The following is a 12,123-nucleotide window of genomic DNA, read 5'->3' as shown; positions in this document are numbered from 1 at the left end:
TTTCTAACCCTTGAATTCACGAGCTGCAGTTTGGTTTTTTTCTCCTGAGTCAGGAAAGAGGGAAGTGTCCCACTGCCACAGCGGGAGCTTAATTTTCTATCACCCTTCATCTGTGCTATGGTGCTTTCTTAGGAGATGATGATGATGATGAAAGTATGGAATACTCTGCTGTGTGGGAAGGGCTCTAGTGCTGGGCACACTGTGCAAGTGTGAGTTGGTGCCCGAGCCGAGGGCACCCAGGGCAAGATCACTCCTTCGTTACCCTCCCACCACTTCAGCAGAGGATTGGCTTGGAAAGGGCAGTCTCTAACTTTTTCTTCCCACTTCATGCCCCCGCAGTATTGTAGGACATGGTGTGTGTATGCACTGAAGAGAAGGAATGCCTGCAATAATGTGTTTGCGTAGTGGCCTGACCTAGATAATGGCAGCAGTGGAGATACCAGGCATGGGTGTTATCCTGAACTGGTGGTTCTCTGGAAGAAGGAGGATGGGATTTCAGAGTTTTAACTGTCTCCTGGTTCTCCCAGGAGAAACACCAAACAGGATAATTTCACAAATGAGTGGAGTAAGTGCATGGCTTAAAGGTGCAAAACAACCATGTCTGTCCAAATTGCTTAGATATTATTGCAAAACTTCTCCCTAGGTTTATTATTCTTTATGCACTTGGGTTTAGTTATTAAGATTCATTTTATTAGAAAGCAAATTGGCTTTAACCTCTGAGTATTTACTATGCTACCTGACAGATGATATTGCATCAAATTGAAAATCAAATATTTCTAAAATGTTCTGCTTCTAAAAAAGAAATAATCATTTGGAAACTGACATGAATTTTTTTTGTCTCTGTAGTTCAGCCCTTGATAATGAAAGGATTTTTTGGTTTAAGAGTTACTGAGGAATTTGCATTTCTAATTTCTTTTAATTGTTTCAGGGCCAAGGTGTCCAGTTGGCATGGAATATAAGGAGTGTGTATCCCCATGTGCCAAAACCTGCCAGAGTCTGAATATCAATGAAGTGTGTCATGGACAATGTGTTGATGGCTGCAGCTGCCCTGGTAATTTATTTACTGGGTTATTTACAGAGAAAAATTTGGCAGTCAAGCTACTATTTTATTAGAAGAAAGAAAGCTGTGTCTTCCCTTAAATTTTCTTGAAATCAGGAACACTTCTTTTTTCTGGGACCATGCCCTAGAATAATCCAGTTTCTGTAGCACCTGTATGCTCACTCCACAAAAGGGCCATTTTTCAGGGCCAACTAAAAAATAAATGTTTCTGTGAAAATCAGTACCAACTAATATTCCAAGATTGCCTTTATTTCTTGGTGAGAGACTGCTTGCCTTTGATGTACTCCTGAATTGCTTGGGTTAGAGGCAAATACAGTTAGGGGAAGAAACAGCAGAGAATGCACTGAAGGAATTTCTTGCAGAAAAACAGTACATGTAAAGCTTGCACTGCAAATTCAAAGTTCTTCATCATTTGGGTGAATAATTTAATTTATTATTGAATCTTCCATACAGGAGATTTGATTGGATTAAAGGGAACAGCCCAGCCACACCCATTTTCTACTTCTGTCTGTTGTACTTAACTGCAGGAGGAGAGCTTGGTTCCTGGCTCCAAAGCTCCATTTGCTTCCATTTATAGCTGGTTTGGTGGTTTTTTTTTGTTTTGTTTTTTTGTTTGTTTTTTTTTTTTTTTTTGTTGTTGTTGTTGTTCACTGGGTGCTTTGTTTGTTTTGAATAGGACTGTCTCTGCATTTCAGCCTGTCTGGGCTTTGTAAATGCACACAGGTGTTTAGGGTCGCCTTGTACAAGATGCCAAGTGTGACGGAGGTTTGCAGAGCTTTGCTTTCCAAAACAAGGCAATAATGACAATGTCAGCCTTGTTTGAGGAGTCACTACATTCAGAGTTTGCTAGTTTCCCATTCAGCTGCCAGTCTCTTCCTTACTGGAGGTTCAGAAGTGTGGCAGGATCTGCAAAGGTGACAGACAGGTGATGTAACCAGACTCTGGAGATTATTTTGCTGTGAAGGATCCAGCTACTGTATTTGTGAAGGATCCAGCTACTGTATTTGTGCAGTCCTGGAAGTGTTGGAGAAAGCTGAAGGAGCTTAATTAATCCTCTGGCTGCACAAGGGCTCTTGCTGTACTTTTCCTTTGGTAGATGCATTGGTCTGTTCAGCATGGGAAAGGTCTAAGGAGAGAGGAACTGAGAGGTGGAGAAGTAGGAGCTCCACAGAAAGGGTAAAGGGCATGAGAATAACAATCAGCAGTTCAAAACTTTTACTGCTATTTGTTGTACAGCCAGAAAAGTAGAACCTGGAGGAAACCAGGAGGATCTGACAGATGACTAGAGGGATTTTTGATGAGGATTCTACCTTCACTTAGCTTCCAGTGCTCCAAGGGCAAACAGGATCTGAAGTATGTTTGACCAATGTCGTCTTTTTTTTTTTTTTTTTTTTCCTCTGTTAAATGCCCCTCATGGTTACATTAATTGCTGTAAATGGAATTACTCATGCCAGGAAAAAAAGACAGGCATTCTGTTTTCTTGTGTTCTCTGGAGAGTCACAGTACTCTTAAATGCTCAGACCTTGTTGTGATTCTCTCACTGGAAGGATTTTCTCAACAGCCAAGATCTTTCCAGGCAGATTTATAGGAAGAATAAGAGAAAGGAGACTTATCTGGGTCTTGGGATCAGTGATGACTGCTGCTTCCAGGGAAAAGAGCCAAAATCTCTGCAGGCGATTGGAAGGAGTCACTCAAAGAGAAGGGACAGGGGTGTTCAAGAAAACAAATGTTTTGCCACAGCAGCTCTTTTGAAAATGGCAGAATATCAACTCTCTCTCAATATGGGGGTTGAATAGAAAGCACTATAAACTAGCAATAGAAGCAAGGACAAGTTTCTACCTTAGAATAACCTTTTAACTCCTTTGTGCCTCTGTTTATCCTTAGAGTACAAAGAGCTCTCTCTATAGAACAGGTAATTATAGCTGTGTAATATAGAAACCTCAGCAGCTGGACTCAAGTTGGGAAGCTGGCCCTTTTGCTTTTTGCCTCTGCAGATGTTCAGAAGTGGCTTCTTTCTCTCAGACTCTGCTAAGAGTCTGAGACTTTAAGTCTCTGCTGGACTTAAATGGTGTCCAAATTTGTTTCTTCATTCCTCACTTTGCCTCATCTTTGGTTCTCTTAGAATACAAGACCTTCTGTGGCCACCCTTTACTGCAGCCAGTGAAGTTCATGGTTTTTCCAACAGTCAAGTCCCAGGCCAACTTTTATCAAATTTGATTGTGCTCCTTGTGTTTAATTTGTCTATGTCCCAACATGTGTTCTAGACCTGAGGATGTGCTAAGCAAGGAGCTTTTCTGGCAGCACCAGGAATGCTTTGTTCAGCAGGTCTGAGGGAGAGGCAGCACCAGAAGGGAAGCAGACACCTGCCCGTGTGAGGCTTTTTGGCAAGCCTCATTCCTTTTTATTGTTGTCTATGATTAAGTATGGATAATAATGCATATGAAGTCTTGGCAAAGTCCATGAAGAACAACAAAATCTAATTGTATTTATGTTTCTGTCCCTGTGTGTGTGATATGGGTGTCTGATGCTACCTGACCTATCCAGAGGGGCTGCTCCTTGATGGTGACCACTGCATTGAAAGCTCTGACTGCTCCTGCATCCACTCTGGAAAACATTATCCTCCTGGCTTCACCATCTCCCAGGACTGCAACTCATGGTAAACCCTGTGCTGCTCTGGTGTGGTTGCTGTAGATAAGTACTGCACACCGGTCAGTGACTGCTTTGCATTATCTTGCTAGAAATCTCTCTACCTTTAAAAAATTTCCTTTCACTGGCAAAGGGCTTGCTCTCTTACTGGAATTCCCAGCCCCTTCCAAGAAGTGAGCTGTTCACAAAGGCAAAATCAGCTCTATTTTCAAAGGGAGATTTGATCTGATAGAACAACATGAAGGTCACACTCCTTCAAAGAGCAGAGAACTACCTGTTTCCTGTGGATAAGACAGACCAGCAGGTTCCCATGTCTGGGTAGTGTCAGCAGTGGTGTCTTTGTTTTGACTTCCTAAGTGTATTTAACCTCTAAACCCCATTTCTTTCCAAGAGGAGTTAGCCTAAGGCACGTCCTTGGAAATTGTTACAGGGCTAATGAGTCTTCCTAGCATGGCCCACAATTTTTCTTTCACTCCTGAGTACCAGACTGGAGGGAAAAAACAGCACTTTAAAGAAAGGAAGAGGAATTAGTCACATATTCCTGATCTGGTTTTGTCTTCAGTGTGGACATATTTGTGCAAGGAGTTTGGACAACTGTTTACTCAGAAGTTTCCAATTGGAGCACAGAAGGAGGGGAACTCAATGAAGGCCATGACATGCAGAAGAAAGGTGGTCTGTGCATCATCCCTGTTAATCAGCAGCTATTCATTACCTGCACCACATGTCCCAGAACAAAAGCCATAACCACGACATTAGCATTTTATCTTTTTCTGTGCAGTCCTCTGCAGCTTTGAGCTTGGCCACATTGTTCAGTCTTAGTGCTCTTGGGATATGAGTGTAGCCTGACAGGCTGGGTTTTTTATTGCTTGTGTTTTGTTACTGCTTCCTATTATTCAAAATTGATGCTGCTGTGGAGAACGTCATTCCGTTGACTCTGCATTTAACATCCTCAATAATCTACCTCCCCACAAATGGTTTTCAGGGGCTGGGATAATTAAAGGAATGAGAAGAATATAGTAGCTCTTGAACCAAGGAGTGCAGAGGGGGTTGTGGAAGACACTGGAGTTGATCACAGCAAGGGAGTTTGATGTAAGAAGAAGTAAAGGAGAATAGATTTGTTTAAGGGCTAGAGAGGCAATTTTCACTGCCTAATAAAGATAGGCTGTGAAGAGGATGGGGTCAAACTCTTCTCAGAGGCAAACAGCAAAAGGCTGTGAAGCAATGGAGATAAGCTGAAAAGGAAATTCTGTTTTGGCACAAAGAAAAATTCTTCTCCCTTTTCCAGTGCTGTACTGGGACAGCTGCTCAATGAGGTTGTGGGACCTCATGTTGGATATTTCTAAACTCAAATGGGCAAGGTCCTCACCCACCTGATCTAGCTTTGACATTGCTTTCTCTGAGTTGGGGATTGTAGTAAAATTATTTTCCTAGAAGTCCCTTCAAACATTTTTTCCCCTGTGATTCTGTTGTTTTGATAGATATACCTTGAGAACTGCATTGAACTCATTCCACATTAGTGGAATATAGCTGAAAATTCCATTAAACACAGAGATTTGACAGGGAAACCCAGAAATCCTTGAGTTCTGCCACCATACCCATTCATATTATCAGCAGTTGCTGTCATATGATGAGAAGAAGGGATGAATACATTAAAAAATGAAGTTATGGGAGATGGAAGGAATGTTGGGGACTGATCTAACTTCCCTGGGACAGATGACCATTTTCAGGTTTTTGGGAAAAATGTGCAACAGAAAATTTATATTCATGTACTCTTACTTAACTTGCTACTATCTCTTTCCTAGCATTTGTCGACATGGCATGTGGATCTGCAGCAATGGGGAATGCCCAGGTATGTTGGCTTCACTCTTTTCAGGTTTTGACAAATAAGCCTTGCCTACGTCCCTCCCACTCATGCCCCACTTATGTATTTTTTTTTTACTCAAAAAAGCAAATCTTTGTTCTTCCTTGCTCGATCCAGTACAGTCCAGTTGGGATCCTACTTTTAAGTTCTTCTCTTGAGACAAGTCAGACATTGCTCTGTGTGGTTTATGTGTAGCAACGTAAAATCCTGTTTGGTGGGAAGGCCGGTTCCTGCTTTGATTACTTAGTTTGCCAGTTATAAGGGTCTGTATGTTCAGAGGATTGGCTTGCAGGTAGAGGAACACTCCTGGCTTTCTTTGACCACGTACAATTTCTCATTGTACCTTACCGACCACAATTCCCTCATGGTCATGTTGTGGGTGAAGGAGCCACAGTCTCAGGGAGAAAGTGGCTGCCCTGCCTTCCATGGGTGCTGGCAGATTGGAGAGGCAGCTCTGCAGATGCAGACTGGGGTTATGGCTGGACAGGAAAACAGCAGATTTGTGGGCTTTAGTGGTTTTTTGTTGAGATGAGACTGTGCAACCTTCACAGGTTAGGGAAATTGCAACAATCCTAAGGTGTTCTATCAAAAAAGTCTGTCTTTTTTTGGTAACATGAAACTTGCCTAACCCATCAATGGTCCTTTTCCTCCTGCTTTAGAACAAAAGAGCACTTCCCCCAAAGTATCAACACTTAAGGAAGAGGATGGGGGGTGGTGTATGCAAATATTCAAAATGGAGATGACATTTTTAGTGAGCTGTCCCCTGTGCTTGTTTATTAAGGATCTCTTCAAGTGCAGAGAATCTCACTGTCTAAAACACAGCTTCAAGGACACAGCCCAGGCTGATTCATGACATCTTTTAGCTAATGGCCAGCAGCATGATTACAAACAAGAAATAGGTGCTTTTCTAACTTCAGTTTTTCCTTAGATTATAGCTTTTAATGTCCTTGCTCTCTGGGCTGTGATGAATACTCTGTGGGCCAAATTTTTATCCGTAACTCCACATTTTCTTCATAGTGATTATAGAAGTGAAGATAGATTTGGTATTGAGGCTTGCAAACCGATGTTGATCTCCAGCTCTGTGCAAGAGGCAATATAGCATTGCAGCCTTTTCCTGAATTGGGAAGCTGTCCCAAATGAGCAGAAGTGGAAAAGAAAAGCAGCTTATTTTTGTACCTTCTGCCAATATATCTAAATCAGTTTTCTACTAGGCTTGTTCAAGACTGAATGTTGTATACCTGCAGCTGTTGTACATGTGCCTGCTAAAAACTCTATAAACTGTACTGAGACAGTATGGGAGGGTAGCAAAGCCTCCCAGAGTAGCCAAATTTATATTGTTACCTGTGCTGTTTGTCTCTACTTGAAGTAATATTGCAGCATACTTTCATTGTTGATTAGTTACCACAAATATTTCTAAAATCATATGTCCAGAAAATTTATGTAGTTACTTGTATAAACTTTAGGTAGTTCTGTTTTTCTTTTGACCAACTTTTTGTTGTCAGGAAAGATTGCTTTCATATTGTGGGAGTGAATTGCCCAGCTTTAAAGTTGGTGATAAGGTGAATCCAAAGCTGGAGCTGGCTGGCACTACCAAGAGGCTTTCAAGCTGATATCATAACGGAAATAATTATGAAGGCAGAAGGTTTCAGGAAATTTTATGGGATGCATTATATCAAATGGTGTAGACAGAGGGATCCTTAGTAAAGACTTGGCCACAGAAAAGTAAATTCCCTTTCAGAAGCAGTGCCAAAGGCTGGGACTTGTCTTAGATAGCAGTCCTCAGTTCTCTGCTTCAAACCTGTCCTCATTTCCTTGTTGCAGAGAATCAAACTCCAAGGGATGACAAATATCCAGGAGATGCTAGACTTCTCTTAGGGTGAATCAGAGCTGTGTAAGGCTGGGAATCCTCAGGATCTGTACTTTAGCATCAGCTGGTTTAAGATAGTAAACACTAAATAATATGCTGAAGAGGGAAATTTCCACATGATGTTCATTAGACAGATCTTCTGTGGGACTCAAAGGCAGCAAAGAGAGAATAACTCATGGAGCTCACCTGCCAACTTGTAACATTTAAGCCTTCTCCAACGTTTGGCTGGTGATGGCCAGTATAGGCCCAGCGCTTGTATTTTGTTCTGGGTGAGGAAGTGGCTGCCCACCTTATTTGCCATGGGATCATCTGTAAGTGTGATGGTCTTCTCATATGGAAGATTTTCTTTGCAAGCTCTGTGGAGTTGGAGCCTTTCCATGTGTTTGCATGACAGGATACTAAATCCCAGCTGTGGTATTGGGATACTGCCTTCCTGGAATTGAAAAGCCACAACTTAACAAAACACCTTCAAATGTTGATATGTTTAAATAGCTCCTTTTTCTAGTAGAAAGATGGTCCAGCCAGGCCATCTTTCACATTATTCTGTGAGGACTTTAGATGTAGCTATTGTAACTATAGAATGATTTTTAACTTTCTGTTTGTTGATATGATGGTTCAGGGTAAAGTCCAACATAAATTCTACCCTTGGAAGGACTCACACAGACATTATCTTCCAGCTCTTCATTCTCATAAAATATTTTATACTAAAATAACATATTGGTATTTAAGGCATCCCAAGAAAAGAATATAGGCTTTTCCATAGGCACAAATTTCAGCTCTTGGCTGTGGTTTATTCTGTGTTCCCCAGCTGTTGTTGGTTCCTCTGTTACTACTGGTAATGTCTTACAGAAATAAACAGTGAGATAAGGATCTTGCTGGTGCTTTCTGGTCTGTGGGGAGTTCAGGCCTTGTACAACCTGTTCCACCAGGGCTGCTCTTCCCCCTCAGAGACTTGTGGGGGCTGAGCAGGATTTTGCTTGAATCTGGCACTGGGATGATTAATGGCTTTTTGCTTTTTCTAGGGGAATGCTCTGTCACCGGCCAGTCCCATTTCAAAAGCTTTGACAACAAGTATTTCACCTTCAGTGGGATTTGCCAGTACTTATTTGCCAAGGATTGTGTGGAAAATTCCTTCTCTGTGATCATCGAGACGGTGCAGGTAGCAGCAGCCTCGGCTGGTGCCTCTGCGCATGCTCTTGAGAGTGGGCGGGGCTGTGGGACTATGACATGAATTGCAGATGCGCAGGCCAACGGAAGTAATTTCCCTATGAGATAAATAGTTTAAATAACAGATGCAGTCTTTCTCCTTAGTTAATAACTGTTTTGCTTCTCCTCACCACCATTGCCAGGAGCCTGTCTGGGGATGGAGACTCATGATGATGTTTGGAGAATGGGCCTTCACTCTTTGCCAGCTGAACAAACAAACAGAGGCGAGGGTGCACTCCTTGCCAAACACCCTGGCTGCTGGTGCCTCCCTAATGCCTGTGGGGAAAGGACATTTCCTTGGACACCAAGCAGGGTGCACTGGCGGAGAAGTACCTTGCTTTGTTTCCCATTTAGTCCGATTGGCTGGTGATTTTTTTTTTTTTTACTTAGACAGCAGCTTCTGACTCTCTTTGCTGCCCCCCCGATGGATGGGTGAGAGACAGCTGCAGAGAGGCAGGAAAGGGAGCCAGACCAGTGCAGGGAGGGATGGAGACCCTGAAGGGGGATGTCACAGGGAGGTTTACACAGTTGTGAAATAAATCGACCAGTTGTTCTTGGGAAAAGGTGAACAAACCTAGAGACTGAAAAGGACCCTGAGGCAAGGAGAGGGGAAGAAAGGTGACGGGGACAGTGGAACTGAAGGCAGGGAGAGGTGCAATGGAGACAGGACACTGACAGGAGGGAAGGGGAGATCAGTATCAGTATCCAGCAGCACCAGGGAAGTTGCAGGCTTTGGAGAAATGGGCTGTGACAGTTCTCCATACCATCTGTGTCTCTCTCCTGCACTAGAGAGCTCTGATAGCCATCAGTGCTTGGGAAGCTGCAGGACAGGTTTCCACTGAAACTTCCCTTTTGAAACCAGGGAGGAGACATGGGGCCCCTGCAATCCTTGTTCCTCATCTAGGTATCCCAAAGCCGGGAAAACAAACACCTCAGGAGTCTTGGGTAATGTGAATTGCGTGGCTTTTTTCCCAGGCTATATGGGTCAGGTGTCCTTCCTGCTCCTGCCACAGCTCTGGGGCTGGTCACTGCCAGGGGTCTGGTGGAACACCCACAGATCCTTTTCCAAGTTCTGAGATGGGGAGCTCAGCCCTGGTGCATGATTAGTGGGATAGTGGGGGGAGGGCTGTCATCCTGCTGTTTGTGGGAGGCAGAAACCAGATCTATAAAAACAGTGTGACACTCAACACCTTTCAAATTTTTTGAAAGTGCCTTCTGGGACTAAGTCACCAAGAAAATGAAAACCTGATGTTCAAGGCAGATTTTCCCTTCTCCACAGTGTGCAGATGATCCTGATGCCGTGTGCACTCGCTCAGCTTCTGTCCGGATCCGGGATATGGACAACAGCATCATTAAAATGAAACACGGAGGAGGAGTTTCGCTGAATGGACAGGACATACAGATCCCTTCACTGCAAGGTGTGTTCACATGGGCTGACTCTGGCCAGCCACTGAAAGCCTCCTGCTTAGTAGTGGTTTTAGACATGCCTTAGCCCAGCTTAATCAAAGAGTGTTTTCAATGCCAAACTCTCTTGCAGTGTCTTCTAGAAGCTCTGTCATTTCAGCTTCTCTCCATGCAGCAGACGGATCTTGACTTGGCTCCTCTAAAATCAGAAGAATTAAGCTGGTCTGCACTTGTGAGATTTGTGAAAATCACTGTTGGTCTATTCTTTTTTGAAATTACTGTTTTTCAACAGAAGCTTGAAATCATGGAATCACAGAGTGATTTGGTTTGGACCTTAAAGATCATCTGGTTCAACCACCCTGCCTTGGGCAAGACACTTTCCACTACTCCAGGTTGCTCTGAGCCCCATCCAACCTGGCCTTGGCTGCTTCCAGGGATGGGGCAGCCACAGCTGCTCTGGGCAACCTGTGCCAGGGCCTCAGCACCCTCACAGGGAACAATTTCCTCCCGATATCCAATCTAAACCTGCCCTCTGTCAATGTAAAGCCATTCCCTCTTGTCCTGTCACTACATCTTGTAAAAGCTTACTGGCACCCTGTGGTTGCCTTCAGGTGCTCTCCGTGTCCAGCGTGTGGTGAGGAGTTCAGTTCGCCTCACCTATGGGGATGATCTGCAGATTGACTGGGATGGTCATGGACAACTCCTAGTGAAGGTAGTTTTTCTGGTTTTTTTTCTGCCTGTTTGCCCCCTCTCTCCTTCCACCCATATATGTACAAAGATTTTCTTATCTGAAGTCAGAAATTGCTTTTTGTTGCATGTTAGGAATTCCTTTCTCTTTTGCTACTCCCAGAGTAATATACAGGTTCTTTTGTATTCCAGAAACAAACACTTCATCTTAGAGCAGCTTGGTAGCTTTTTTCTCCTCCCCCTCTTTTTTTTTTTGGATGTGTGTGTAATGACAGCCGTTATTAACCATGAACAGTTTTGTGTTTTGTTCAGCAGATATCCTCCAAACTGGAGTTTTGTTTTTGTTTGCTTTGACTGCCTTGTCTAAACCAACAGATGTGAATGACTTAAAAAAAGGGAAGGAAAGGCCCCCAGAGACACAGTTACTCATATTTTCCAGGAAATAGAAATCAGCTCATAGATGTGTTGTGGGCTCCTTCTACTGTGAGGAATATTTTAAGTCAGCCTTGATTAACAATTAGGTTTTGTTGGTGCTGCAGACACAGCAAAGTGTAGAAAACTTGAGCTAGGTTTAACAGAAATGATCTGTAAGGGAGTGTAACCACAGCCCTGTTGCCTTTGAATCCCCCTTTTAGTAGGAGTCTGCTCACTGAGAGGAGTCTTGCCAAGAAAACCAGTTTTCCTGGGATTTTCTGCCGAGTGGTAAATGCTGTCCTCCTTGAACCATGGTGTTGCTTTTGCATTCTTCTTCCCTGCCCCAAAATCTGGCTTAAATGTCATGTCTGGCACAGCACCAAGGGTTATGAAAGCCAGTTCAGAACGGAGTTCAAGAGTTGAAAAGAAAACAGATAAGAAAAGTCTGGAATAATTTTAGAAAGCATCTGTGGGTTTGTGGTTGTTGTTTTGATTTAACCTGTATCTCTGTGCTCTGAGGGTCCTAAAAGTTCTTTTGGGGCTTAGAATAATTCACTTCAGCCCTTAGCACATCTGAGGAGTTTTGGCTTTCCTCAGTATTCAAAATATTTTTCTCCCTGGTCAGAGACCCATACAACTGGGCAAATTTTTTGTCCCATTGAAAACAAACCTAATTTTCTGCTCCAGATCATCTACCCATAAAAGCAGTGGCAGTTTCTCCAGTTGTCTGCTCCTTCCCTTGCTGGGCATCTAAAGCATCTCTTTAATTGCTTTTGGAGAGTTATTTTATACGGGATTTGGAGACTGACCTCTTGCCAAGTATTGCTGATAATAATTGGAGGAAGTGATACACTTCCATTACCTTGTTCTGGCAAAAATTCTTCCTGTGTTCCTCAAGAAGGCTCTCCTTTCTGTGACTGCCTGATATTTGTGATTTGAGCTTCCACTCCAAAATACTGCACAATTTGGACTTGTGTG

The 12,123-nt window shown here is 43.2% G+C and overlaps 1 protein-coding gene across 1 annotated transcript in view; it reads left to right on the top strand.

Annotated features, from left to right (window-relative positions):
- The window catches only part of VWF (von Willebrand factor), a 117,868-nt gene that overhangs the window by 19,027 nt on the left and 86,718 nt on the right, over positions 1-12,123 (top strand). The window contains exons 8-13 of the mRNA XM_077178437.1: positions 929-1,051; positions 3,605-3,716; positions 5,509-5,555; positions 8,457-8,593; positions 9,920-10,058; positions 10,656-10,756. Of these exons, the coding sequence (XP_077034552.1) occupies positions 929-1,051; positions 3,605-3,716; positions 5,509-5,555; positions 8,457-8,593; positions 9,920-10,058; positions 10,656-10,756 (659 nt within the window). The remainder of the gene's footprint in view (positions 1-928; positions 1,052-3,604; positions 3,717-5,508; positions 5,556-8,456; positions 8,594-9,919; positions 10,059-10,655; positions 10,757-12,123) is intronic.

Source organism: Agelaius phoeniceus, chromosome 5 (genome assembly GCF_051311805.1).
Source record: "Agelaius phoeniceus isolate bAgePho1 chromosome 5, bAgePho1.hap1, whole genome shotgun sequence".
Classification (NCBI taxonomy): Eukaryota; Metazoa; Chordata; class Aves; order Passeriformes; family Icteridae; genus Agelaius; species Agelaius phoeniceus.
Note: the sequence above shows the minus strand (reverse complement) of the source record. Positions and strands in the feature narration are given on the sequence as shown.